The sequence below is a fragment of the Cherax quadricarinatus genome, chromosome 75 (genome assembly GCF_038502225.1).
Source record: "Cherax quadricarinatus isolate ZL_2023a chromosome 75, ASM3850222v1, whole genome shotgun sequence".
Classification (NCBI taxonomy): domain Eukaryota; kingdom Metazoa; phylum Arthropoda; class Malacostraca; order Decapoda; family Parastacidae; genus Cherax; species Cherax quadricarinatus.
Window position 1 is genome coordinate 14,165,003 of NC_091366.1, and position 25,640 is coordinate 14,190,642.

Consider the following 25,640-nt stretch of genomic DNA (forward strand, 5'->3'; position numbering starts at 1 on the left):
TGGTAAAATAATCCAAACATTTTGGTAAGAAAAAATAATTTTTATATTTCGAATATTTTTTGACATAGAATGAGTTTCAGAAATGGGCTTGTGACAGTCAAAGGGTTAATTACCATGATCACACAACACAAAAGTAAATTATGGAAGTATCTTATTCTTCAAGCTAATCAATACAAATGTCATCCTGAAAAGTTCTGGAGCAAGATCTGCCAGCTTTTAGGGGCAAAGCACAAGACCATCAGTTATCTATTGCATTCCTTCACTGATGACGATGATGAGGAAGTTGATATAAAACTTGATGACTCATAAGACCAAGCCAATCTGATAGGTGATGTGGGGGAGAAAATTTTCTCACACAATGACAGTACAGTGGAACCTCGGTTTTCGTCATTAATTCATTCCAGAAAGTCTGACAAAAACCGAATTCAACGAAAACTGAAGCAATATTTCCCATAAGAAATAATGTAAATCCAATTAATCCGTTTCAGACACCCAAAAGTATTAACAAAAAATACATTTTATAGATAATAACTAGTTTTACATACAGAAAACAATGAGAAATAAATATAAAGGACTAATGAAATGGATAAATGAACATTTAACATCACTTTTAACTTCAATGAAGCCTCTTGTTGGCGTATGGAAGATGGCGAGGAGGGGAGATGGAGGAGAGGTTATCTCTACCACAATCACTACCACCCTCTACCACCATCACAACCACTACCACCCTCTACCACCCTCTACCACCATCACAACCACTACCACCCTCTACCACCATCACAATCACTACCACCCTCTACCACCATCACAACCACTACCACCCTCTACCACCATCACAACCACTACCACCCTCTACCATCATCACAATCACTATCACCCTCTACCACCATCACAACCACCCTCTACCACCATCACTACCACCCTCTACCGATGAGAAACAAAGCCAGACAGACTCAGAAACCATGGGATGCTTTGTGTGGGCACGGGTGGACACGTCTGGTATGGTGGACCACTGTCAACTTGATGAAAACCAAGGTGATGAACGAGAACTGGGACAAAATTTTGACGAAAAAAGTCATCAAAAATCGAATTTGACGAAAACCAGGGCAAACGAAAACTGAAGTTTCACTGTAGAAGATTTAATAATAACCATTATCAGTGGATCACTGAATGGAAAGATGACCACTGAGCTGACCTTCACCCGCTACATTTAATTAATACATCAACTCTTGAAGATGAACACCCCCTTACAAGACCAATCACACTCAGAGAGATGAGTCAAATTATCGGCAGAATGTGTAATAAAGCCCCTGGCCTCTCAGGCATAACAGTGAAACAAGTAAAGTACTTACCTAAAAATTGCAGAATGTCTCTGGTAAATATTTTTAATGCCATCTTGGCCTCAGGACACTTTCCAATGACTCTAAAGTCTGTAAAACCCAATAAAGACAAACAAAGCAGAGAACTATAGGCCTATCTCATTACCTGAAGTCACTGGTAAAGTCCTTGATTAAATAATTTCCAACAGATTAAACTGCTACATGGAGTACAATCACCTCTTCACTGAAAAACAGTTCGGATTCAGGACTCATAGAGGAACTCAATGTCAGTGGAACGCCTTCCAACTGAACAAAAGAAATTAATGGAAAAATAAATAAATAAAGAAATAACTTAGGAAAAATGAGAATAATGATTTTTGAGAATTTTACTTAAAATTTAAATATAATAAAAAAAATTGGCCTTCAGTTTCTTTTAGTTGGGCAGGAGTAGGTAAGGCCCTGGATAGTTCCTCTGATGTTATAGATGTTGGTTATCCTGGGCAGATGGTAACAATCCGATGTTCTGGAATCTCCTACCACTTGGATGGAGCACAAGTAGAATAGGTAAGGGCCGGTAGTAGTAGAATAATGTTAATAAGTATTATTAACACGTCTTGCTCCTTTATCTGGCGTCTATCCTGGAAGACCACGCCAGGAACAGAGCTGGTAAATAAGAGAAAATAAACTGGTTACCCATAGTTATGATAATATAACATTTAAGAATTGAAAAGAATGATAAATGCCAAAATCATTACTGGTAACCAGCAAACAAAATAAAGAAACAAACAGTGATACTCCTGGTATATCACCCTACCTGATTAGGAGAAGAGTGGAGGTGAAGTGACTCTCCAAACTTCAACCCACACCAGGTAAGGTCAATATTACCAGGAGTAGAAACTAACAAATCGGACACCAGGAACTAGTTTCGCCCCAGCCCGCCAGAGAGGAGGGGGGGGGTGCACGCGACATAACTAATGGTTCCTGGTTGCCCGAACAACCTTAACCCCACTTACACCTACTTTTCCCTCACAATACCCCCTTCCAAAACTTATGGACGGAGTCAATAAGTCAACGAACAGAGGGAAAAGAACTAACTACAACCTCGGCTCAGCCAATCTGAAAAGTGGTTTTCAGAGCCAGAAATATAAACGACTTTAAACTTATAGGGTTGAATAGCCAGAGCCCATCTCAAGAGTCTGCTATTTGACCCTTTAAAGTTTTCCAAGTACATCAGTGGCTTATGATCTGTTTCAAGCACAAAGGGTTTACCGTATAGGTAGTATTTAAATCTACTTATACCCCATACTAAAGCATAACATTCTTTCTCCACAGTGGAATATCTTTCTTCTCTGGGCAGAAGCTTCTTACTGGCGAAAGATACTGGGAAAGGAGTCTCCTCATAATATTGAAGTAGTACAGCCCCGAGTCCAGAATGGGAGGCATCTGTTCGGAGACAAAATATTTTATTAATATCTGGCAATTTTAGGACAGGGGGATTTGAAAATATCCTCTTGATTTCTTCGAAGCTTTGGATGGCTTCCTCAGAACAACTAAGAGGTTCCTTGACACCCTTTTTCAAATAGTCCGTAAGAACTGAAGTTAAGCTACTTAGATTTGGTACGAAATTTCTATAGAAGTTTACAGATCTAAGGAAACTTCTTAATAACTTTTTGGTAGCAGGGAACGTACTTTCTAAAACAGCTTTGGTCTTATTAGGAAGTGGTGAAAAGTTGTTATCAGAGATAATGAACCCAAGGTATTGTACCTTATGATAGCCAAGAAAGCACTCTTGTGGTTTAACTGTAAGGCCATGAGTTCTTAGTCTTTTCAAAACAAGCGCTAGTGTATTTAGATGGTCTTCCCAGACACTTGTCATTATATAAATATTATCAAAATACACTGAAACATTCTTTAGATCAGAGAGAACTATTCTCATAAGCCTAATGTATGTGGCACACGCAGTAACCAAGCCGAAAGGCATTGTGCGGTATTGCATTAGACCTCTATGAGTAGGGAAAGCAGTGTATGGTTTCGAGTCTGGGTGTAATGGCACTTGATGGTATGCTTGCGAGATGTCTAATTCTGAGAAGAATTTGCAGTCATGGAATTTATACAAGTCATGATCAATTACTGGCATGGGTTCTGCATCCCATTTAGTTATAGTATTCAAATAACGAAAATCTTGTGCCAGTCGGTAAGAATTATCGGGTTTCTTAACCATAACAACTGGTGAACAGAAAGCTGATTTCGAAGGTTCTATGATGTTTAAGTTAAATAGTTTGTCAACCTCATTATCAAAAGTTTTCCGTAAATGAACGGGAACAGGGTAGATTTTCCGCCTTACTGGTTCATGATCCGACAATTCAATCTTGTGTACAATAGTGGTGGTAAGTCCTGGTACCTCTGTGAATACGTCAGAAAATGTGTTTACTAAGGCACTTACTTGAGACTTTTGTTTATTCGACAAGTCGTTGTTAATGTTGACATTTGACTTCTTTGGTGAGGGATCATGCGTTAAGATATCCAGTAGTTCCTTCGATTCAGTAAAAGACTCGTCATCTATAATACAAACTCTACATTCGTACGAATCACCACTTTTAACCAAGCCGAAAGAAGTAGTATCTTCGTCAAAGGAATTTACGCAAAGATTAACTTCTCTTCGATGGTATTGTTTCAAAATATTGACGTGATACATTCTTTCTCTACCCTTGACATCCAAGATATAATCTACCTTATTGCAGACCTTCACTACTTTATACGGTCCGCGCCAGGTAATTAGCAATTTGTTGGATTTGTCAGGTAGGAGAACTAAAACTTCATCACCAACATTAAACGTACGCTTGGAGCTTTTATGGTCAAAATAGGTCTTGTACGTTTCCATAGACATCTCTAGGTTTTTACCGACCAAATCGGCGGTTTCTTCCAACCTTTCCCTTAGATCTAAAAGAAACTGATAGCTGTTTTGAACCTCAGGTTTGATATCTTTGGACCAAATTTCATTCAAAATAGATAGTGGTCCACGAGCTTGTCTCCCATAAAGCAATTCAAAAGGGGAATAACCAAGGGAATCACTTGGAATCTCGCGCATTGCGAAAAGAGCACATGGTAAAAATCTATGCCAGTCCGTTGGTTTAAGAATACATAGTTTTTTTACTATTGACTTTAGGATGGCATGTTGTCGCTCCACTCTTCCGTTACACATCGGATGGTAAGGTGTAGTGAAAAGAGGTTTAACACCCACAAGTTGATAAACGTGTTCCATTAATTCTGAAGTGAATTGTGCCCCTTTGTCAGACAGAATTTCACGAGGTATACCTACACGTGAAAAAATAGAAAATAAGGCTTCTGCAACTTCTATGGAGGTAATGGATTTTAAGGGTACCGCCTCTGGGAAGCTGGACGCATAGTCAATCATAGTTAAAATATATTTATGACCTCCTGATGAGCGAGGTGTGATAGGACCAACTATATCTACGGCAACCCTTGCAAAAGGGACCGAGAAAATTGGCATCTTTACCATAGGAACTCTCCTAGTTCTACCCTTTTGCGTGGAAAGTTGACATACGTGACATGATCTGCAGTACTTATAGATGTCAGAGGACATGCTAGGCCAGAAATATAGGTCCTTGATTTTATTATAGGTCTTCCTATGTGAAAAATGGCCAGAGACTGGCAAGTCATGAGAAATCTTTAAAATGGTTTCACGGCAATCCTGCGGAATGACTAACAGGCTTCGACCAACGTCATTGGGTTTGTCCGCAGACACTATAGTCTTGTACAAAAGATCGTGTTTGAACTCAAACTTGTAAGAAAATTTCTTTCTCTGGGTCACCTTGCCATTTAAAGCTAACTTCCGAGATTCCTCTAAGGAAGGACAAGTCTTTTGAAGACCCTCTAAATCTATATGAGACAGCTCGATTGGCTTTCCTTTGGAAAGAACTAATGGGTGGATAGGTTTTACCTTAGACTGAGCTCTGGTAAGGACGTTAATTGAGTCTAGTTGTTGTATAGATTGTGCCACACGTAGTTTTCCACTGGTGTCTGCGTTGTCCAGTTCAAGTGACTGACTTACTAAAGGTGTTAACGGAGTTTTGTAACCATCAGCTCTCTGATTTAGGTTATCCAACTGAATCTCATCTGGAACTATCTGTGAAGAAACAGAGATATTAGGTTCCAACCCTTCCTTGGAAACTCCAAATTCCAAACAGTCCTTCTCAGATGGGAAAGCAGCCCCTTGTATGTTCCCAACCAAAACAGAACACGAGGTTATCGGGGCAACTACGGCATCTACCCATCCTGAGAACCATTTGCACCTAACGAAACATCTGACTGTTGGAAAATAATCGCTTCTTCCTAAATAGTCAGTTAATTTAGTGGACTTATAACGTGAAGAATCTAGGTTAGGGAAAAGCTTACTCGAGATAACAATACAGGAACATCCAGTGTCTCTAAGAATGGTTGATACATTCATGCCATTGACTGTACCTTCACTAAAAGGTGCGTTTATGTTTGATTCAGTGAAACATTTACCGACATTTTCACCTTTTTTCCTAGGACAGTCGGGACGTCTATGACCCCACTCATTACAGTTGAAACACTTTACTGTGAAGGCCGTGGAATTCTTAGGTACGGAGGGTTTGGATCCCTCAGATTGCTTAGGCACAACAGGCTTATATCTGCTACGCTCTTTAGGGTAGTTATTATGAGCGCACGCATATATATCAGCAGCTTGTGCCATTTCTGCAGCTGTATGAACGTTTCTTTCTTTAATGAATATTCGTAAGTCAGAGTTTACAGAAGAAAGGAATTGATCTCTTACCATCAGGTCTCGTAAAGATTCGAAATCGTGGTCAACCTCAGCACTATCAATCCACGAATCAAATAATCTGAAAAGTGTTGTTAAGAATTGCATGTAATTTTGATGAGGAGTTATTTTAATGTGCCTAAACTCCGACCTGTAATGATGAGTAGTTTTTTTGAAAGCCTGTAGTATAGCTTTCTTCAGCAGGCTATAACTAGAAATAACATCAGAGGGTAGAGTGGAATAGACGTTTAATGCTGAACCTGACAGTAGTAAGCCAAGCCTAGTAGCCCAAGAATCTACTGGCCAGTCACAGAGAGTAGCAGTACTCTCGAATCTAGTAATATATGCCGCTATGTCATCTTGTTCTGAGAAAGGTGGTATTTGTGGCATCCTAATATTAGGTTCTTGGGAAGGGTATTCTAGAACCCCTTCATCTATTTTCTGCTTAGATAGTTCTATCTTCTTGGCTTCTAATTCCAACCTTGATTGTTCTAACTCAATTTCCTTCATTTTGAAGGCTACCTCTCTGGCCTGAACTCTATCTTCTCTAGCTATCCTTTCCTGTTCGATTTTATCCTCTCGAGCTAGTCTTTCCTGTTCCCTTTTCTCTTCTCGAGCTAGTCTTTCCTGTTCCTCTTTCTTTTCTCGAGCTAGTCTTTTCTCCTCTCGAGCTAGTCTTTCCTGTTCCTTTTTCTCTTCTCGAGCTAGTCTTTCCTGTTCCTCTTTCTTTTCAATAGCCATTTTAGCAGTAATGTAATTATCAAGGCTTTGTCCAGTAAATCCCATTTCCTTTCCAGCTTTCAACCAGAAATCTAAAGAATCCATCTTGTAAAAAGAAATATTACGCACCCACCTTCAACTGACTTAATTAAAATTAACAGGAACGTCTGTTACAGAAGAGGGACACAGTCCGCACACTTTAAACTTCCCAAGGTAGAAAATGAAGTAAATATTTCTCCCTGGAAGAATACACTTGTGGGCTCAATAGCCTTCACTAAGCAAAATACACACGGTTCACACAGGAGGGGTTATCATCAAAGTTCCCCAGGTCCAACAAATAGGTAAACTTCTAAACCGAACCTTAGAACCAAACAACGGTAAGTCAACCAGACTACCAGTAATGACTTGACACCTCAACTAACTCACCCTTTTCTATCTTAAATGTTATACTCACAACCAGTTGAACCATCAGGATGATGTTGCTTCAAGAGTCGGATCCTGGCAAGGTCGCCATTGTCAGTGGAACGCCTTCCAACTGAACAAAAGAAATTAATGGAAAAATAAATAAATAAAGAAATAACTTAGGAAAAATGAGAATAATGATTTTTGAGAATTTTACTTAAAATTTAAATATAATAAAAAAAATTGGCCTTCAGTTTCTTTTAGTTGGGCAGGAGTAGGTATGGCCCTGGATAGTTCCTCTGATGTTATAGATGTAGGTTATCCTGGGCAGATGGTAACAATCCGATGTTCTGGAATCTCCTACCACTTGGATGGAGCACAAGTAGAATAGGTAAGGGCCGGTAGTAGTAGAATAATGTTAATAAGTATTATTAACACGTCTTGCTCCTTTATCTGGCGTCTATCCTGGAAGACCACGCCAGGAACAGAGCTGGTAAATAAGAGAAAATAAACTGGTTACCCATAGTTATGATAATATAACATTTAAGAATTGAAAAGAATGATAAATGCCAAAATCATTACTGGTAACCAGCAAACAAAATAAAGAAACAAACAGTGATACTCCTGGTATATCACCCTACCTGATTAGGAGAAGAGTGGAGGTGAAGTGACTCTCCAAACTTCAACCCACACCAGGTAAGGTCAATATTACCAGGAGTAGAAACTAACAAATCGGACACCAGGAACTAGTTTCGCCCCAGCCCGCCAGAGAGGAGGGGGGGTGCACGCGACGTAACTAATGGTTCCTGGTTGCCTGAACAACCTTAACCCCACTTACACCTACTTTTCCCTCACACTCAACATGTTATAAATATCATCTTTGATGCTGTTAACAGCCTGAGAAAACAGGACAGTCTTGCCCTAATTGCCACCAGGGATGTACACAAAGCTTTTGACAGCTTGTGGCATGATGGACTCATATTTAAACTGGTTGACCTACTTGACCACACATGGACCTTTCTCAGATTTATATACAACCTCCTGTCAAAAAGAATAATCATCCCTACCTTTAATGGAAAGTCAGCAGAGCCTTTCATACCAACAGATGGAGTACCACAAGGCTTGTGCCTTAGCCTGATACTATTCAACATATATGTAAACGATCTCCCTCAAACCGAATTCAATGATATTATTATCACCCAATTTGCAGATGATGGTATTCAGGTAGTATCATCCACCCCCATAACAGGAAAATATGAGTATGAGAGGGTAATAGAGAAAGGGAATACAGAACTATAAAAACAGCAAACTGAGAGAAGAAATGGAGAATCACGACCAACCCAGACAAAGTCCTTATTAGCACCATCGGATGTTTTACAACAACCATAGAAGACAAAGGGGTATCTCCATCAGAGGTGCACCTATAACCATTAGAAACTCCAACAGGATTCTGGGATATGAGATAGACAGATTGCTCCACTCCACATCTCACGTCACTAAAAAAAATAAATTTAGCCAAAGCCCCCCTCAGCAGTCTATGTAGGTTTAATAAAGCCCCTTCCCACATCAACAAACACCTGTACAAGATGATGACAAGACCTATGTTAGAATATCCATGTGTCCCCATGTCATTAACAACTAAAACAAACATGCTACAGTTACAACGAGTTCAGAATAGAGCACTCTGCTTCATCACAGGCACCAGGAGGAGAGAGAGAATCAGGATGGTAGATTTACACATCCGCCAGGACATTGATGCAATAAATGTAAGGCTTGATAAACTAAAGATGAGACAACTATATGCAATTCAAGAACTCTATATACCAGACAGAGAATCCTCCCCAATTTGCAAAAACCAACAATTGTATCATCAGCACACCTCCCCAAAGAACCCAAAGAATGACCATTCAACAGAGAGTGCAACAATTCATCCACAAGGATAATTTCCAGAAACCAATGATCCTGAACAGCCTCCCTGAAGATGTACTCGTTCCCATCTTGTTCCTCATCCTCATATCTGACATAGACAGGGATGCAAGCCACAGCACTGTGTCTTCCATTGTAGAAGACACCTAAATTTGCATGACAGTGTCCTCCACTGAAGACACTGCAAGACTCCAGGCAGACATCAATCAAATCTTTAACTGGGCTGCAGAAAACAATTTGAAATTCAATGATGAGAAATTTCAATTACTCCGATATGGAAAAGATGAGGAAATTAAAACTATATCGAAGTATAAAACAAATCCCAACCATACAATAGAATGAAAAACTAATGTAAAACACCTAGAAGTGATAATGTCAGAGAATCTCACCTTCAAAGACCATAACACTGTATCAATGACAGGATGGATAATGAGAACCTGCAAAACTAGGGATGCCAAGCCCATGATGGCACTCTTCACGTCGCTTGTTCTATCTAGACTGGAATATTGCTGCACACTAACAGCACCTTTCAAGGCAGGTGAAATTGCTGACCTAGAAAATGTACAGAGAACCTTCACAGCACACACAACTGCGATAAAACACCTCAATTACTGGGAACGTTCCTCAACCTGTACTCCCTAGAATGCAGGCGGGAGAGATACATGATTATATACACTTGGAAAATCCTAGAGGGATTAGTACCAAACTTGCACACGAAAATCACTCCCCATGAAAGCAAAAGACTTGGCAGATGATGCAACATCCCCTCAATGAAAAGCAGGGGTGCCACTAGCACGATAAGAGACAACACAATAAGTGTGAGGGGCCCAAGACTGTTCAACTGCCTCCCAGCATACGTAAGGGGGATTACCAATAGACCCCTGGCTGTCTTCAAGAAGGCACTGGACAGGCACCTAAAGTCAGTACCTGACCAGCCAGGCTGTGGTTTGTATGTTGGACTGTGTGCAGCCAACAGTAACAGCCTGGTTGATCAGGTTGATCCACTATGAAGCTTGGTCACAGACCAGGCTGCAGGGACATTGACCCGTGAAACCCTCTCGAGGTATAAAATGTATATTAAACATTTACTGCACAACACCAGGAAATTCTCAGTCTGGTGGGAGTATTGTGGGTTGTGCAAGGATGGGCTGGGATAGAGTTTCTCACCATGATCCAACAAAAATATTTGCACCCTCCCATGTTTTTATCACTAAAGGTTCCATGGAATTACATGTGATGACAAACTGTTTGTTTATGTATAACTGTACTAAAATTGGAATGCCTTTGAGAGTTTTAGTAATTTTGAATGTATAACTTTGTATGTGCATGGCAGTCAGAGAATGTTTCAAGACAATAGAGGAGTGACTTTTATAAGGTGCAGTTTACATGAAAATAAATGATGCATTTGAAGAATTTATTTACAATTCACTAAGTATATGTACTATGAATGTTGTATGTACTCTTTGCAGCGGATAAAACCCCAGCATCAGTTGTGTATGTGCCATCTCATCTTTATCACATGCTGTGTGAACTCTTCAAGAACAGCATGCGTGCTGTTGTGGAACATCACGGTCCAGGTGCTGATGTGTTCCCTCCTTTAGATGTACTTCTAGTCATGGGACGTGAAGATATTACTATTAAGGTTCGTACAGGATTGTACTGTATGTGCTAAGACTGCATGGCCTTTCTGACCACATTAAACTAAAAATATCTTTGCCAGACAGAAGATTTATGATGTAAACAAATTCTACAGTTAATTTATCAATACATCAAGTGAAATATTTTTGCTTATTAAGTAAATACATGTTTTTTTTTTTTTTTTTTCAACAAGTCGGCCGTCTCCCACCGAGGCAGGGTGACCCAAAAAAGAAAGAAAATCCCCAAAAAGAAAATACTTTCATCATCATTCAACACTTTCACCACACTCGCACATTATCACTGTTTTTGCAGAGGTGCTCAGAATACAACAGTCTAGAAGCATAAACATATAAAGATACACAACATATCCCTCCAAACTGCCAATATCCCAAACCCCTCCTTTAAAGTGCAGGCATTGTACTTCCCATTTCCAGGACTCAAGTCCGACTATATGAAAATAACCGGTTTCCCTGAATCCCTTCACTAAATATTACCCTGCTCACACTCCAACAGATCGTCAGGTCCCAAGTACCATTCGTCTCCATTCACTCCTATCTAACACGCTCACGCACGCTTGCTGGAAGTCCAAGCCCCTTACCCACAAAACCTCCTTTACCCCCTCTCTCCAACCCTTTCGAGGACGACCCCTACCCCGCCTTCCTTCCCCTATAGATTTATATGCTTTCCATGTCATTCTACTGTGATCCATTCTCTCTAAATGACCAAACCACCTCAACAACCCCTCTTCTGCCCTCTGACTAATACTTTTATTAACTCCACACCTTCTCCTAATTTCCACACTCCGAATTTTCTGCATAATATTTACACCACACATTGCCCTTAAACAGGACATCTCCGCTGCCTCCAACCGTCTCCTCGCTGCTGCATTTACCACCCAAGCTTCACACCCATATAAGAGTGTTGGTACTACTATACTTTCATACATTCCCTTCTTTGCCTCCATAGATAACGTTTTTTGACTCCACATATACCTCAACGCACTCCTGATTAAAGTATAAATATATAATATGTACTGTAATTAGATTTTAAAATACAGCCTCTCCTCATTTAATGACCGACTCGTTTACCGATGACTCGGACTTACGATGGGCTCTCTCTGAATAATGTACATATATTACAACTCATTTCCTCTATTCTATTTATTACAATATACAGTACACTACTGTATAAACATTTAAAAATATACCAGAAATGTTATAAATGGTGCAAAGGTGACATTAAAACAATATCAAAGATGGTTGACACAAACTCACTATCATTGTAGTATGCTCCTCACTTAGCGACGAATTCGTTTACCGACGTGGTCTTAGGAATGGAGCTCCATCGTTAAGCGAGGAGAGGCTGTAGTCTTATTTTAGTTATTATGGTCAATGATATGTCTATTTTTTAAATGTTAAATTTTTCCAACTATAAAGTCTCTGTAGTAGGTATGTTTAATACGGCTTGACATACTGTTGGAATATTAACAAGGGTTTCAGGAAAACTGGCTAGCTGCACTGAGTCCTGGAACTATGAAGTACAGTGCCTGTATTCTGGGGAGGGAGGGATGGTGATGTTGCAGTTCAGAGGGTCATTGGAATTTTGACGTGTTACATTGTTTTCCCTTTCTTACTTCACTGTTACAGTTCTCACTATATGCTCTGGTGTAGGGTAGCTCATTAATGCATTACAGAGTCTAGGGGAATATACTTACATTCATGATTAGTCCATCTCATTTTCTGAAAACTTATCCTTCCTTTCAGAATAGGTTGTTTAAAACACTGTTCTACAAAAGATAATCATATATTCAATGGATAAGTATTTACGGGCGACTGTGGCCACCAGGCCAAGGTGGCCGGTGACCTGGTGGCAAAAGTTCTCACTTCACATGGTGAGGGTCCAGGTTCAGTTCAGTTCCTGGATGTTAATCGACTGGTGTGGGTCACATCTTGAGACAAAACTGACCTAATTTGCCCAAAATGCTCTGCATAACAAGTGACTTTCTATGTACGTAGTAGTACATATGTCATTGATATCAGCTAGGCCTGTATGCCTTGTACATGTACTTGTAGAAATAAAAATATTCTATTATTATTATTAAATAGTGTGGCCCAGCTTTCACATGGCATCATCTGAAACCTGAGGCCTTACCCAGTGTTTTGACACACTGTAGCCACTTTGGTATTATTGTTACAACATCAGCATTTTTGTTACTTATAATTCTTACATCCAGAACAACTTCACATTTTGCCCAGAAGAGTGGGTTAGTCCTCCCAGCCTGAATGCACAACAACAAAATAGCAAGATTCATCTGGAAACAGGACAAGTGTCTTAGCCACACGATTGACCCACTGCTGGAGCTTTTGATCATCTGACCGAGGCCTTCCGCTGCCTTACTGGTCTACCTCTTCAAAAATTAGGATTATACGTGGAAGCTAGGCTTTCTTTTGCTTTTATACCCACAAACAGCAGAACTTCACCATGCACAGTTTAATACATTAAGTTTTGTTTTTCTCCCATTACTACACCTTATTTTACTCTTAAAGTACTGTCTTTACAATATACTTATTTTAATTATGTGTGTGTTGTTTTACACAAAATCTATTTTATACTGAAATACATACAAGGTTAACACATCTGGCCTCTCCACCTATAAGTTGTCATGAAAGAATTAAGGCAGTTGTGCCCCCATCAGTTCAATATAATTAGGTATTTCAACTCATGAGTTTTTAAATAAAAGTACTAGTAGGTATATGTTCAAGGCACCTTAATGCTGGAGAAGAGCTTTTGATAAAAGTAATTTGAGCTTACCAGATACTTTAAACATGCAACTGAAATACTGTATATTAGTTTGTCATAGGCCTCATTAGTTCAAAATTGAGAAGAGCAAGAATACAATGAAATCCTGAATATAGGTTACTATATACTAACTCACTATTATAAATCTAATTAATGTTAATCACTTCAGTTACCTATCCTTTATATCAGTACGCAATATTTTTTTTTATTATCACACCGGCCGATTCCCACCAAGGCAGGGTGGCCCGAAAAAAAAAAAAACTTTCACCATCATTCACTCCATCACTGTCTTGCCAGAAGGGTGCTTTACACTACAGTTTTTAAACTGCAACATTAACACCCCTCCTTCAGAGTGCAGGCACTGTACTTCCCATCTCCAGGACTCAAGTCCGGCCTGCCGGTTTCCCTGAATCCCTTCATAAATGTTACTTTGCTCACACTCCAACAGCACGTCAAGTATTAAAAACCATTTGTCTCCATTCACTCCTATCAAACACGCTCACGCATGCCTGCTGGAAGTCCAAGCCCCTCGCACACAAAACCTCCTTTACCCCCTCCCTCCAACCCTTCCTAGGCCGACCCCTACCCCGCCTTCCTTCCACTACAGACTGATACACTCTTGAAGTCATTCTGTTTCGCTCCATTCTCTCTACATGTCCGAACCACCTCAACAACCCTTCCTCAGCCCTCTGGACAACAGTTTTGGTAATCCCGCACCTCCTCCTAACTTCCAAACTACGAATTCTCTGCATTATATTCACACCACACATTGCCCTCAGACATGACATCTCCACTGCCTCCAGCCTTCTCCTCGCTGCAACATTCATCACCCACGCTTCACACCCATATAAGAGCGTTGGTAAAACTATACTCTCATACATTCCCCTCTTTGCCTCCAAGGACAAAGTTCTTTGTCTCCACAGACTCCTAAGTGCACCACTCACTCTTTTTCCCTCATCAATTCTATGATTCACCTCATCTTTCATAGACCCATCCGCTGACACGTCATAATGTATATTAAAATGTACTGCTCCATAACCTGACACGCAATAATGTATATTAAAATGTACTGCTCCATAACCTGATCCAGTATAATCTGCCCGAAATGCCTAGGCATGTTAGTGGCCGTCTTTGTAATTAATATTTTATAATATGTAAACCACACATTGTAAGCTTTGCAAGGAAATAAATATTTTTATTTTCATTTCATATAAAATTAAATAACTCTGCAACTTCTCTACTTCCCTTTCAGTTGAGTGACCAAGGTGGTGGCATTCCCCGAAGCCAAATGGACCTCCTCTTCAATTACATGTACTCTACAGCACCTCAACCAGCTGTTTCTGGGCTAGATATCCCACCTTTGGCTGGATATGGTTATGGTCTTCCACTCTCCAGATTGTATGCTCGTTACTTTCATGGAGACCTGATGCTAACATCCTGTGAAGGTTACGGTACAGATGCTATCATCTTCTTAAAGGTACATTTAATTAAATATGACTACAGTAACCCCTTTCATAAAGCTTCTGTATATAGTGCATTTTTTGTAAATGAAACTGCAGAAGTACATCCAAAATTTAATATCACTTACTTTAATCCCTTAACTGCCCAAACAGAGATCTATGTTCTCTCACCCAGTGCTCCGAGTATTTTAAATAAAGATGACATTTTTTTACATGTAATAATTTAGAGTCAGTACTTATGGAGATATAAGGCCGCAAAGCTGGCACTTGTCGCTCATCTGATGGCAATATGAAGCCCTGTCGCTTGCAGAAGTGTTGCCAATATACCTTTTTTTTTTCTCATTTTTTAATTTGTATAATTTTTATGTTCTGATAATTACAATTTGTAGTAGTTCTTGTGATTTGATAACCAATCTTTGTTCTGACACTAATTTTAGGTACTGAAATAGTACTCAAATAGTCACAAACACAGTGACAGGTGAACATTTTCACCTACCTTAGTCACATACTGTTGTCTAGAATTATATACAGTATAGTATTTATAGGTTCCAGCAATGTTTTGGACACGCAGGAGTATATATGAAACTCCTTGAAGCAAGGTGTAAGACGAGTGTCACTCCACTGCTAACAGTGCAGCAGTGGAGTGACATTTGATGATCATGCACTGCCTTGGCTTTATTTGTTTTCACTGTTACACATAAACATGTCTGTCTGTCTGTCTAGCTCTCTGTTTATCTCTGTCTCTGCTTATCTGTCTTTCTGTCTCAGTCTGCTTATCTTTCTGTCTCTGTCTCAGTCTGCTTGTCTCTCTGCTTTTCTCTCTTTCTGTCTCAGAGAGAGCGATGCGTGAACCAACAGGTATTACACACGATGCAGAGATGCAGAGTAGTCACGTCTGATTCCTGAACAAGTGAAAATGCATATTACTTGCCAGTCATGTGTATTATGCATTATATTTACAAGCACAGTATAACACTTCGTCTGGATTTTTTTGGTTATCCTACATAATTTTTATTTACAACTGTGTGTACCTGTGAGATAGAGACAGAGATAGACCGAGAAAGAGACAGAGATAGATATAGAGACAGAGGAGAGTTTCAGTCGGGAGAAATAAATGGGATTAAGTCAGAAGTATCTGAGAGTTAGAGCTGAGGAAGGGGTAGCAATAATGTTGAAGGATCAGTTATGGAAAGAGAAGAGGAAATATAAATGTATAAATTCAAGGATTATGTGGATTAAAATAAGGGTTGGATGCAAAAAGTGGGTCATAATAAGTGTGTATGCACCTGGAGAAGAGAGGAGTGTAGAGGAGAGAGAGAGAGAGAGATCTTGGGAGATGTTGAGTGAGTGTGTAGGAACTTTTTAACCAAGTGAGGGAGTAACTGTGGCAGGGGACTTAAATGCTAAAGTAGGAGAAACATTTAGAAAGGGTGTGGTAGGCATGTTTGGGATGTCAGGTGTAAATGATAATGGGAGCCCTTTGATTGAACTTTGTATAGAAAGGGGTTTGGTTATAGGTAATACATATTTTAAGAAAAAGAGGATAAATAAATGTACAAGATATGATGTAGGGCATAATGGCAGTAGTTTGTTGGACTATGTATTGGTAGATAAAAGACTGTTGAGTAGACTTCAGGATGTACATGTTTATAGAGGGGCCAGATATATCAGACCACTTTTTAGTTGTAGCTACAGTGAGAGTAAAAGGTAGATGGGATACAAGGAAAATAGAAGCAGCAAGTAAGAGAGAGATGAAGATTTTATAAACCATAGGAGGAGGCAGTTAGGGTAAGATATAAACAACTATTGGAGGATAGATGGGCTAGTGAGAGTATAGGCAATGGGGTCAAAGATGTATGGGGCAGGTTTAAGAATGTAGCGTAAGTGTGTTCAGCAGAAGTTTGTGGTTACAGGAAAGTGGGTGCGGGAGGGAAGAAGAGTGATTGGTGGAATGATGATGTAAAGAGAGTAGTAAAGGAGAAAAAGTTAGCATATGAGAGGTTTTTACAAAGTGATGCAAGGAAGGAGTAGTATATGGGGAGAAAAAGAGAGGTTAAGAGAGTGGTGAAGCAGTGTAAAAAGAGAGCAAATGAGAGAGTGGGTGAGATGTTATCAACAAATTTTGTTGAAGATACAAAAAAGTTTTTGGAGATTAATAAGTTGAGGAAGCCTAGGAAACGAATGGATTTGATAGATAAAAATAGGAGAGGAGAGTTAGAGGTATCAGGAAGATGGAGGGAATATTTTGAGAAATTGTTAAGTGTTGATGAAGATAAGGAAGCTGTGATTTCATACAGAAGGCAAGGAGGAATAACAGTTTGTAGGAGTGAGGAAAAGCCAGTTGTGAGTGTGGGGGAAGTTCTTGAGGCATTGGGTAGAATGAAAGGGGGTAAAGCAGCAGGGATTGATGGGTTAGATAGATATGATAAAAACAGGTGGGGATATAGTTTTGGAGTGGTTGGTGCTTTTATTTAATAAATGTATGGAAGAGGGTAAGTTACCTAGGGACTGGCAGAGAGCGTGCATAGTTCCTTTGTATAAAGACAAAGGGGACAAAAGAGAGTGCAAAAATTATAGGGAAATAAGTCTGCTGAGTATACCTGGTAAAGTGTAAGTAGAGTTATTAATGAAAGAATTAAGAGTAAGACAGAGAGCAGGATAGCAGATGAACAAGGAGGCTTTAGGAAAGGTAGGAGGTGTGTAGACCAAGTGTTGACAGCAAAACATAGAGGTGAACAGTATTTAGATAAGGTTAAAGAGATTTTTGTGGCATTTATGGATTTGGAAAAGGCATATGACAGGGTGGATAGGGGGATCAATGTGGTAGATGTTGCAAATGTATGGAATAAGAGGTAGGTTACTGAAAGCAGTGAAGAGTTTTAACGAGGATAGTGAGGCTCAGGTTAGAGTATGTAGGAGAGAGGGAGATTATTTTCCAGTAAAAGTAGGCCTTAGACAAGGATGTGTGATGTCACCATGGTTGTTCAGTATATTTATAGATGGAGTTGCAAGAGAAGTGGATGCTTGGGTGCTGGCATGAGATGTGGGGTTAAAAGATAAAGAATCTAACAGAAAGTGGGAGTTGTCACAGTTGCTCTTTGCTGATGACACTGTGCTTTTGGAAGATTCTGAAGAGAACTTGCAGAGGTTGATGGATGAGTTTGTTAGGGTACGTAAAAGAAGAAAATTAAAAGCGAATATAGGAAAGAGTAAGGTGATGAGGATAACAAAAAAATTAGGTAACAAAAGATTGGATACCAGATTGGAGGGAGAGAGTATGGAGGAGGTGAATGTATTCAGATATTTAGGAGTGGACGTATCAGCAGATGGGTCTATGAAAGATGAGGTGAATCATAGAACTGACAAGGGGAAAAAGATGAGTGGCACACTTAGGAGTCTGTGGAGACAAAGAACTTTGTCCATTGAAGCAAAGAGGGGAATGTATGAGAGTATAGTTATACCAACTCTCTTATATGGCTGTGAAACATGGGTGGTGAATGTTGCAACAAGGAGAAGGCTGGAGGCAGTGAAGATGTCATGTCTGAGGGCAATGTGTGGTGTGAATATAATGCAGAGAATTCATAGTTTGGAAATTAGGAGGAGGTGCAGAATTACCAAAACTATTATTCAGAGGGCTGAGGAGGGGTTGTTGAGGTGGTTCAGACACGTAGAGAGGTTGAAACAAAATAGAATGACTTCGAGAGTGTATAAATCTGTACTGGAGGGAAGGCGGGGTAGGGGCCAGCCTAGGAAAGGTAGGAGGGAAGGTGCAAAGGAGGTTTAGTGTGCGAGAGGCTTGGACTTCCAGCAGACATGTGTATGTTAATAGGGGTGAATGGAGACCAGTGGTTTTTAGGATTTGACATGCTGTTGGAATTTGAGCAAGGTAACATTTATGAAGGGATTCAGGGAAACCGACACACACACACACACACACTATATATATATATATAGGTAGTAGCAACCGCCCAGGGAAGTACTACCGTCCTGCCAAGTGAGTATAAAACAGAAGCCTATAATTGGTTTACATGATCGTAGGATTGCCACCTTATCTTTTATGGACAGTGTACAGTGTATGTGCTTTACACAATGAGAAGCATTTCTTTTATTCGCTGGAACCATGGCTAGGGCTAAAAGTGAGCAGGTTACAACAGTAAATGGAGAAAAAGAAATTGGAATGACTTATGCAGGAAGTAGCACCACCAAACAGTAGTGGCAAGATGCTGTGGCGACCCCGGAAATTTGAAGTTATGCTAGCCGAAATTAGTGCCAGATTTCTGATGAAACAAGATTACTGATTGCTGGATAAGTGATGGCCAAGCTGTACTTTAATTTTTTCAATTAATATTTAATTTTCAATATATTACATTGTCCAGTGACCACAAAACCACAATAGTGTAAGAAATTTCACAAAGATGATGTCTGATTTTTTCATTATCTTATGATTCTGAAACACCTACCCCATGATTGAAATCCTGGCTGTGTTGCTATTAATGATAAAACCTAACATTCCTGGTTATGTTGAAATTTTTAACATTTCAATAAATTTTTATACTATACACAATACATTTTCAGTCTATCCTCTTAGTAATTATGTCACTTTTTCCCATAAGGTTTGGAGCACATATCTAAGGAAGGTTGGGTTACAAAAGAAAAAGGAAAAAGAAAAAAAAATCTGCTTCAGGAAACAAAATAGACACTTGCTACACGCAGCTCATGTAAAACAGTTATACTTCAACTGTTCAAGGTGCTGTCAATAGTCACCCATTTGACTGTTTTTACAAGTGTCATGATGCCTGTGGTTAACCCTTTCAGGGTTTCGGACGTACTAGTATGGCTTACGCACCAGGGTTTTTGACGTACTAGTACGCCTAAATTCTAGCGCCCTCAAATCTAGTGAGAGAAAACTGGTAGGCCTACATATGAAAGAATGGGTCTATGTGGTCAGTGTGCGCAGTTTTAAAAAAATCCTGTAGCACACAGTGCGTAATGAGAAAAAAAACTTTGACCGTGTTTTTGGATTAAAACAACGACTTTGCACTGTATTTTCATATGGTATTTATTGTTGTATTCTAGTTTTCCTGGTCTTATTTTATAGAATGGAAGAAATATTACAGAAATTGAGATGATTTTGACTGGTTTTACAATGAAAAGTACCTTGAAATTGAGCTCAAAGTAGCAGAAATGTTTGATTTTTACCAAAGTTCAAAAGTAAACAAATCATGCTACGCGTCCAATACACGTCAACCGGTGAGTCTAATATTCTTTCACAAGTGCGCTAATATTATTTATACCATTTCTACACTAATGCAGTAGTCTGCATAACAGTATATCTTCTATTTTTTGTGAGAATAAAAATTCAAGGTGGAAAGCAAAAAAATGTAAGAGGGGCGTGGGGACGTGACTGATGAACAGAGGAAATGTTATTTTAGTGTCAGGAATGTCTTTCTTGTTTATTCTGGACCCTATTCGGAAATTGGCACCTTTTGAAATTTGTGTGAAATTGGCAAAATTGCTAGATTCTGACCACTTTATTGGATAGTTGAAATCGGTAAATGGGTGGTTTCTTGTATTCATTCGATAGACAAAATGGAGTTCTAGCGAAATAGTTGTGATTTTTGTCGACTAGTACACTGAAATTGGCTGAAAATAGGGCTCAAAGTGGGCAAAATCGCCGATGCATAAACATTGTTGATACCGCTAACTTCGCAAGAGCATAATTCCATAAGTTTTCCATCAAATTTCATACTTTTGGTGTCATTATGATTGAGAAAAGATTCTCTATCTTTAAATAAGAAAAAATAATTTTTTTTTTTTGAAAATTTGGTGACCCTGAAAACAAGTCTCGGAGAGGGCCTGGCGACCCTGAAAGGGTTAAGAGGATCGAATGATATTTTAAGGTTTACTACCCTTCAAATGTAATGTAAATAGTCCAAGTAACAAGAGGTGTGCCAAAGTACTGGTGGGCATCAGCTAATTTTAATGGTATTGATATTGGCAGGTATCAGCTAATTTTTATGATATTGGTGGATATCTGCTAATTTTAATGGTACTGAACTAAAAATTGAGTATCAGCAAAAAGTTTAGTAATGTTCGATCTCTACAAGTACAAGTACTGAATACTGAATAATATAACTGGATACATAATAATCTAGCAAGAAATGGAGAAAATTGAGATGGTTCGAAACAAATCACTGTATACTTCATATGCAGGGCCCCAACTTGTGACGTTTATGCATTCCTGAAATGATTTGCAAGTGCTTGGAACTTTGAACCTATTTTCTCATAGACACCCATGTTATAATCAGAAATGTTTTCTGACTCGTATCTAATTTCTATTATTTTCAAATTAAGAATATTTACCAGTAATGTTACTTTTCCCTTACAAATAATATTATAAAGATCTGTAATACATATCTGTATAGTACAGATCTAATTTATGGATGAGCAGCAGATGAATTATCTCTGGGAGAAGGTAGGGAAGGTGGAGTGGGAGGAGGGGATGGGAGATAGGGGAAAAATGTGGCAGGTATGTGGTGTGGGAAGGAAGTGGTAAGTATAACTGTGTGAGGGAGGGTGTGATGATCACTCACTATCCTGCACTTCACACAGTGAACATGTCTAGTGAACACAGCCCAACCACTGAAACAATTATTTAACCTACAGTGCTTAAACCAGCGAATCTCAACCTTTTTACCCTTGTGAAACCCTTGAAATAGTTTTCACATCTCAGGGAACCCCTGCATAAAATTACTATATATTATTATTAATGTCTTTCTTTCTAACCTCATCAGAATTCTCTAGATATTTTCTCTTCAAAAATTGCCACATTGGATGGTCAGACATTTCTGCAAAATAAAAAAAATAATCATAAACATACCTAAATTTTTAAAATTCATAAACAGTAGAGCCCCGCTTTATGGCGTTCCGCTAATATGGCGATTTCAAATTATGACCAAAACTTGCTATACAGTGAATGGTCTTTCTAATGCGGCACGCCCCACCCGGTTTGTTTACATTCTCCGTGAGCACATCTATTATGTCTGGAAATTTTCCAAAATTTCAAGTGTTTTAAAGTTATTGCATATTTTATATGTACTCTGATAATTATACCTATGTGTACCTGTACCTAAATATACTTACACACTGTGCTGGCATGCAGGTACACGTTAAAATCACTAAGTCTCTACTTGACGCCATATAATAATCTCTTGGGCGCATTAACCCTTTCAGGGTCCAAGGCCCAAATCTGGAGTCACACACCAGTGTCCAAGAATTTTCAAAAAAAAAATTTGTTATTTTTTCTTATGAAATCGTAGAGAATCTTTTTGTGAAGGTAATAAAACAAAAAGTATGAAATTTGGTGGAAAATTGACGAAATTATGCTCTCACGAATTTTGATGTGTCAGCGACATTTACGAATCGGCGATTTTGCCGACTTTGACTCCCATTTTAGGCCAATTACATTATTCCAATCAACCAAATTCTTAGCTATTTCACTAGTATTACTTCTATTCTATCGATTGAGCACAAGAAATCGCCAAGTCAACTGCTTCAACTACAAAATAAAGTGATCGGAAATTGTTAATTTGGCCAATTTAACACAAAGTTCAAAATATTCCAATTTCAAAATAGGGTCCAGAATAAACAATGTAGGCATTCCTGGCACTAAACTAACGTTTCCTCTGTTCATTAGTTATGTTTTGAGGCTTTACAAATAAATTCCATTTTGATTTTTTATTCACATAATGAATTTTTATTCACACCAAAAAATAGAAAATTTACTGTTATGCAATACTGTAATAATTGTATAAATATCATCACCATATTTGTGAATGTATATTAGACCCACCAGCTGACGTGTATTAGACGTGTGAGGTCGTTTGTTTACTCTTGAATATCGGCAAAAATTTAACATTTCCGCTACTTTGAGCTCAGTTTCAAGCCATTTCCAGTGCTAAAACCAATCAAAATCATCTTTATTTCTGTAATATGTCTTCCATTCTATCAAATGAGACCAAGAAATCGCAAATACAACTATAAAAAACATACGAAAAAACACTGCAAAGTTGCTGTTTTAATCGAAAAATCATGATTTAAGTTTTTTTCTCTCATTATACACAGTGTGCTGCAGGATCTGTTTTATGTGGTGCACACATACCACATAGATGTATTCTCTCATATCTAGGCCCAAATGTACCACTCACAGTTTATCAGAGTGAGCTGAGCTCATGGCGTAGATCTACGGTTTGGACCCTGAACGTAAAGCCGTAGATCTACGGGACGGACCCTGAAAGGGTTAAATAATTATATTACATTAATATAGACATTTCCATTATTCCATCTATTATATTTTTTCAGAATTATGTAATAAACATGCTATGCAACATATAAACATGATACATACACCCACAGTATAAAAATTGACATAAATATGAGATTTGCTTACCAAGCGGTTTGTAGGAGTGTCGGAAGAATTACATTTTCTCTAGTCAAACACCAGTTACTTAATTGTAGAAAAATCTTCCTTTCGTATGCCTTCATTCTAGCTATTCACGACCCTTGTGGGTTAGTGCTTCTTTTTTATTTTGATAATAATGATGATAATAATAATAATAATAATAATAATAATAATACAGTGGATCCCTGAGTTTCATGATTAATTCGTTCCAGAGAGCCCGCTGAAGGTCGAAATTCACAAAACTCGAAACCATTTTCCCCATAAGAAACAATGGAAATAAAATTAATCCATTCCAGACACCCAAAAATATTAAAATAAAATTTATTTTTTCAAATTAAATAAAGATTTACATAATGAAAACAATCAGAAATCAAGTACATACATTTAAAAAAATAATAATAACATTACACTTACCTTTACTGAAGACTTCTGCGTGGATGGAAGACGGGAGGAGGGGATAGGAGGAAGGTGTACACTATTTTTTGGAAGGAGAATCTCCTTCCATTAGGACTTCAGGTATGAAGTCCATATCTGGGGTTACTTCCCTTCTTCTTTTAATGCCACTGGGACCAGCTTGAGAGTCACTGGACCCCTGTCACACAAAATATCTGTCCAGAGAGGTCTGTTTCTGGCATTTCTTTAAGATTTGTCTGAAGTGGGACACAACACTGTCATTGTACATGTTGCCAATACGGCCTGCAACAGCTTTGTTAGGGTGAAGTTCATCCATAAATGTTTGCACTTCAGTCCACTTTCCACAAATGTCCTTAATCTTTGAAGAAGGCACCTTCCTCCATCTCTTTTCCTCCTCCACTGCAGCAGTTTCCTGAGCTATGATCTGTTGCTGTTGCAGATGAAGCTCTTGCAGCTCTTCAGTGGTTAGCTCTTCCCTGTGGTCCTCCACCAACTCTTCCACATCCTCACCACTCACCTCCAACCCCAAGGACATCCCCAATGCCACAATAGTTTCCACAACTGGCATAGGTTCCTTAGGGTCAGCCACAAACCCTTCAAAATCCCTCTCTTGCATACAATCTGACCACAAATTTCTCCAAGCAGAGTTTAAAGTCCTGGAAGTCACTCCCTCCCAAGACTTATCTATAAGGTTTATGCAATGGAGGATATTAAAGTGATCTTTCCAGAACTCTCTTAGGGTCAATTCAGTGTCTGAGGTCACTTCAAAGCACTTTTGAAACACTGCTTTGGTGTAGAGTTTTTTGAAGTTTGAAATGACCTGCTGGTCCATGGGCTGGAGGAGAGGAGTGGTATTAGGAGGCAAGAACTTCACCGTGATGAAACTAAACTCCTCCACTATTTGCTCTTCCAAGTCTGGAGGATGAGCAGGAGCATTGTCCATTACCAGGAGGCACTTGAGTGGTAATTTATTTTCCAGGAGGTATTTCTTCACACTGGGGCCAAACACTTCATTAAACTAGTCTAGGAAAATTCCCCTTGTGACCCATGCCTTACTGTTAGCCTTCCACATCACACACAAATTACTCTTGGCGACACTGTATTTCTTGAACACTCTGGGATTTTCAGAGTGATACACCAGTAAAGGCTTCACTTTAAAATCCCCACTAGCATTACTACAAAACATGAGAGTAAGCCTGTCTTTCATAGGTTTGTGTCCTGGGAGTGCCACTTCCTCCTGCGTGATGTAGGTCCTCTTTGGCATTTTCTTCCAGAAAAGGCCTGTTTCGTCACAATTAAACACTTGCTGGGGTTTGAATTCTCCAGTGTCTATGCACTCCTTAAACTCCTGTACAAACTTCTCAGCTGCTTTTTTGTCAGAACTGGCAGCCTCACCATGCTTTATCACACTATGAATGTCACCACGCTTCTTAAATCTCTCAAAGCAACCTTTGCTGGCCTTAAAATCACAAGCATCACCACTTGTTGCAGGCATATTCTTTACGAGATCCTCATGCAACTGCCTTGCCTTTTCACATATTATCGACTGCGTAACACTATCTCCTGCTAACTGTTTTTCGGTAATCCACACCAACAATAACCTCTCCACTTCTTCGAGGATTTGTGATCTCATTTTTGTCAGCATATCCACCCCTTTTGCAACAACAGCACACCTTATTTCCTTTCCTTTCGCCATG

General features: G+C 39.1%; 1 protein-coding gene across 3 annotated transcripts in view; it reads left to right on the forward strand.

Moving 5' to 3' along the window:
• Positions 1 to 25,640, forward strand: part of LOC128691922 (pyruvate dehydrogenase (acetyl-transferring) kinase, mitochondrial) — a 66,979-nt gene that overhangs the window by 32,809 nt on the left and 8,530 nt on the right. For all 3 annotated transcript variants that reach the window (XM_053780902.2, XM_053780905.2, XM_053780903.2), the window contains 2 exons: positions 10,641 to 10,813; positions 14,861 to 15,085. In XM_053780902.2, the coding sequence (XP_053636877.1) occupies positions 10,641 to 10,813; positions 14,861 to 15,085 (398 nt within the window). The remainder of the gene's footprint in view (positions 1 to 10,640; positions 10,814 to 14,860; positions 15,086 to 25,640) is intronic.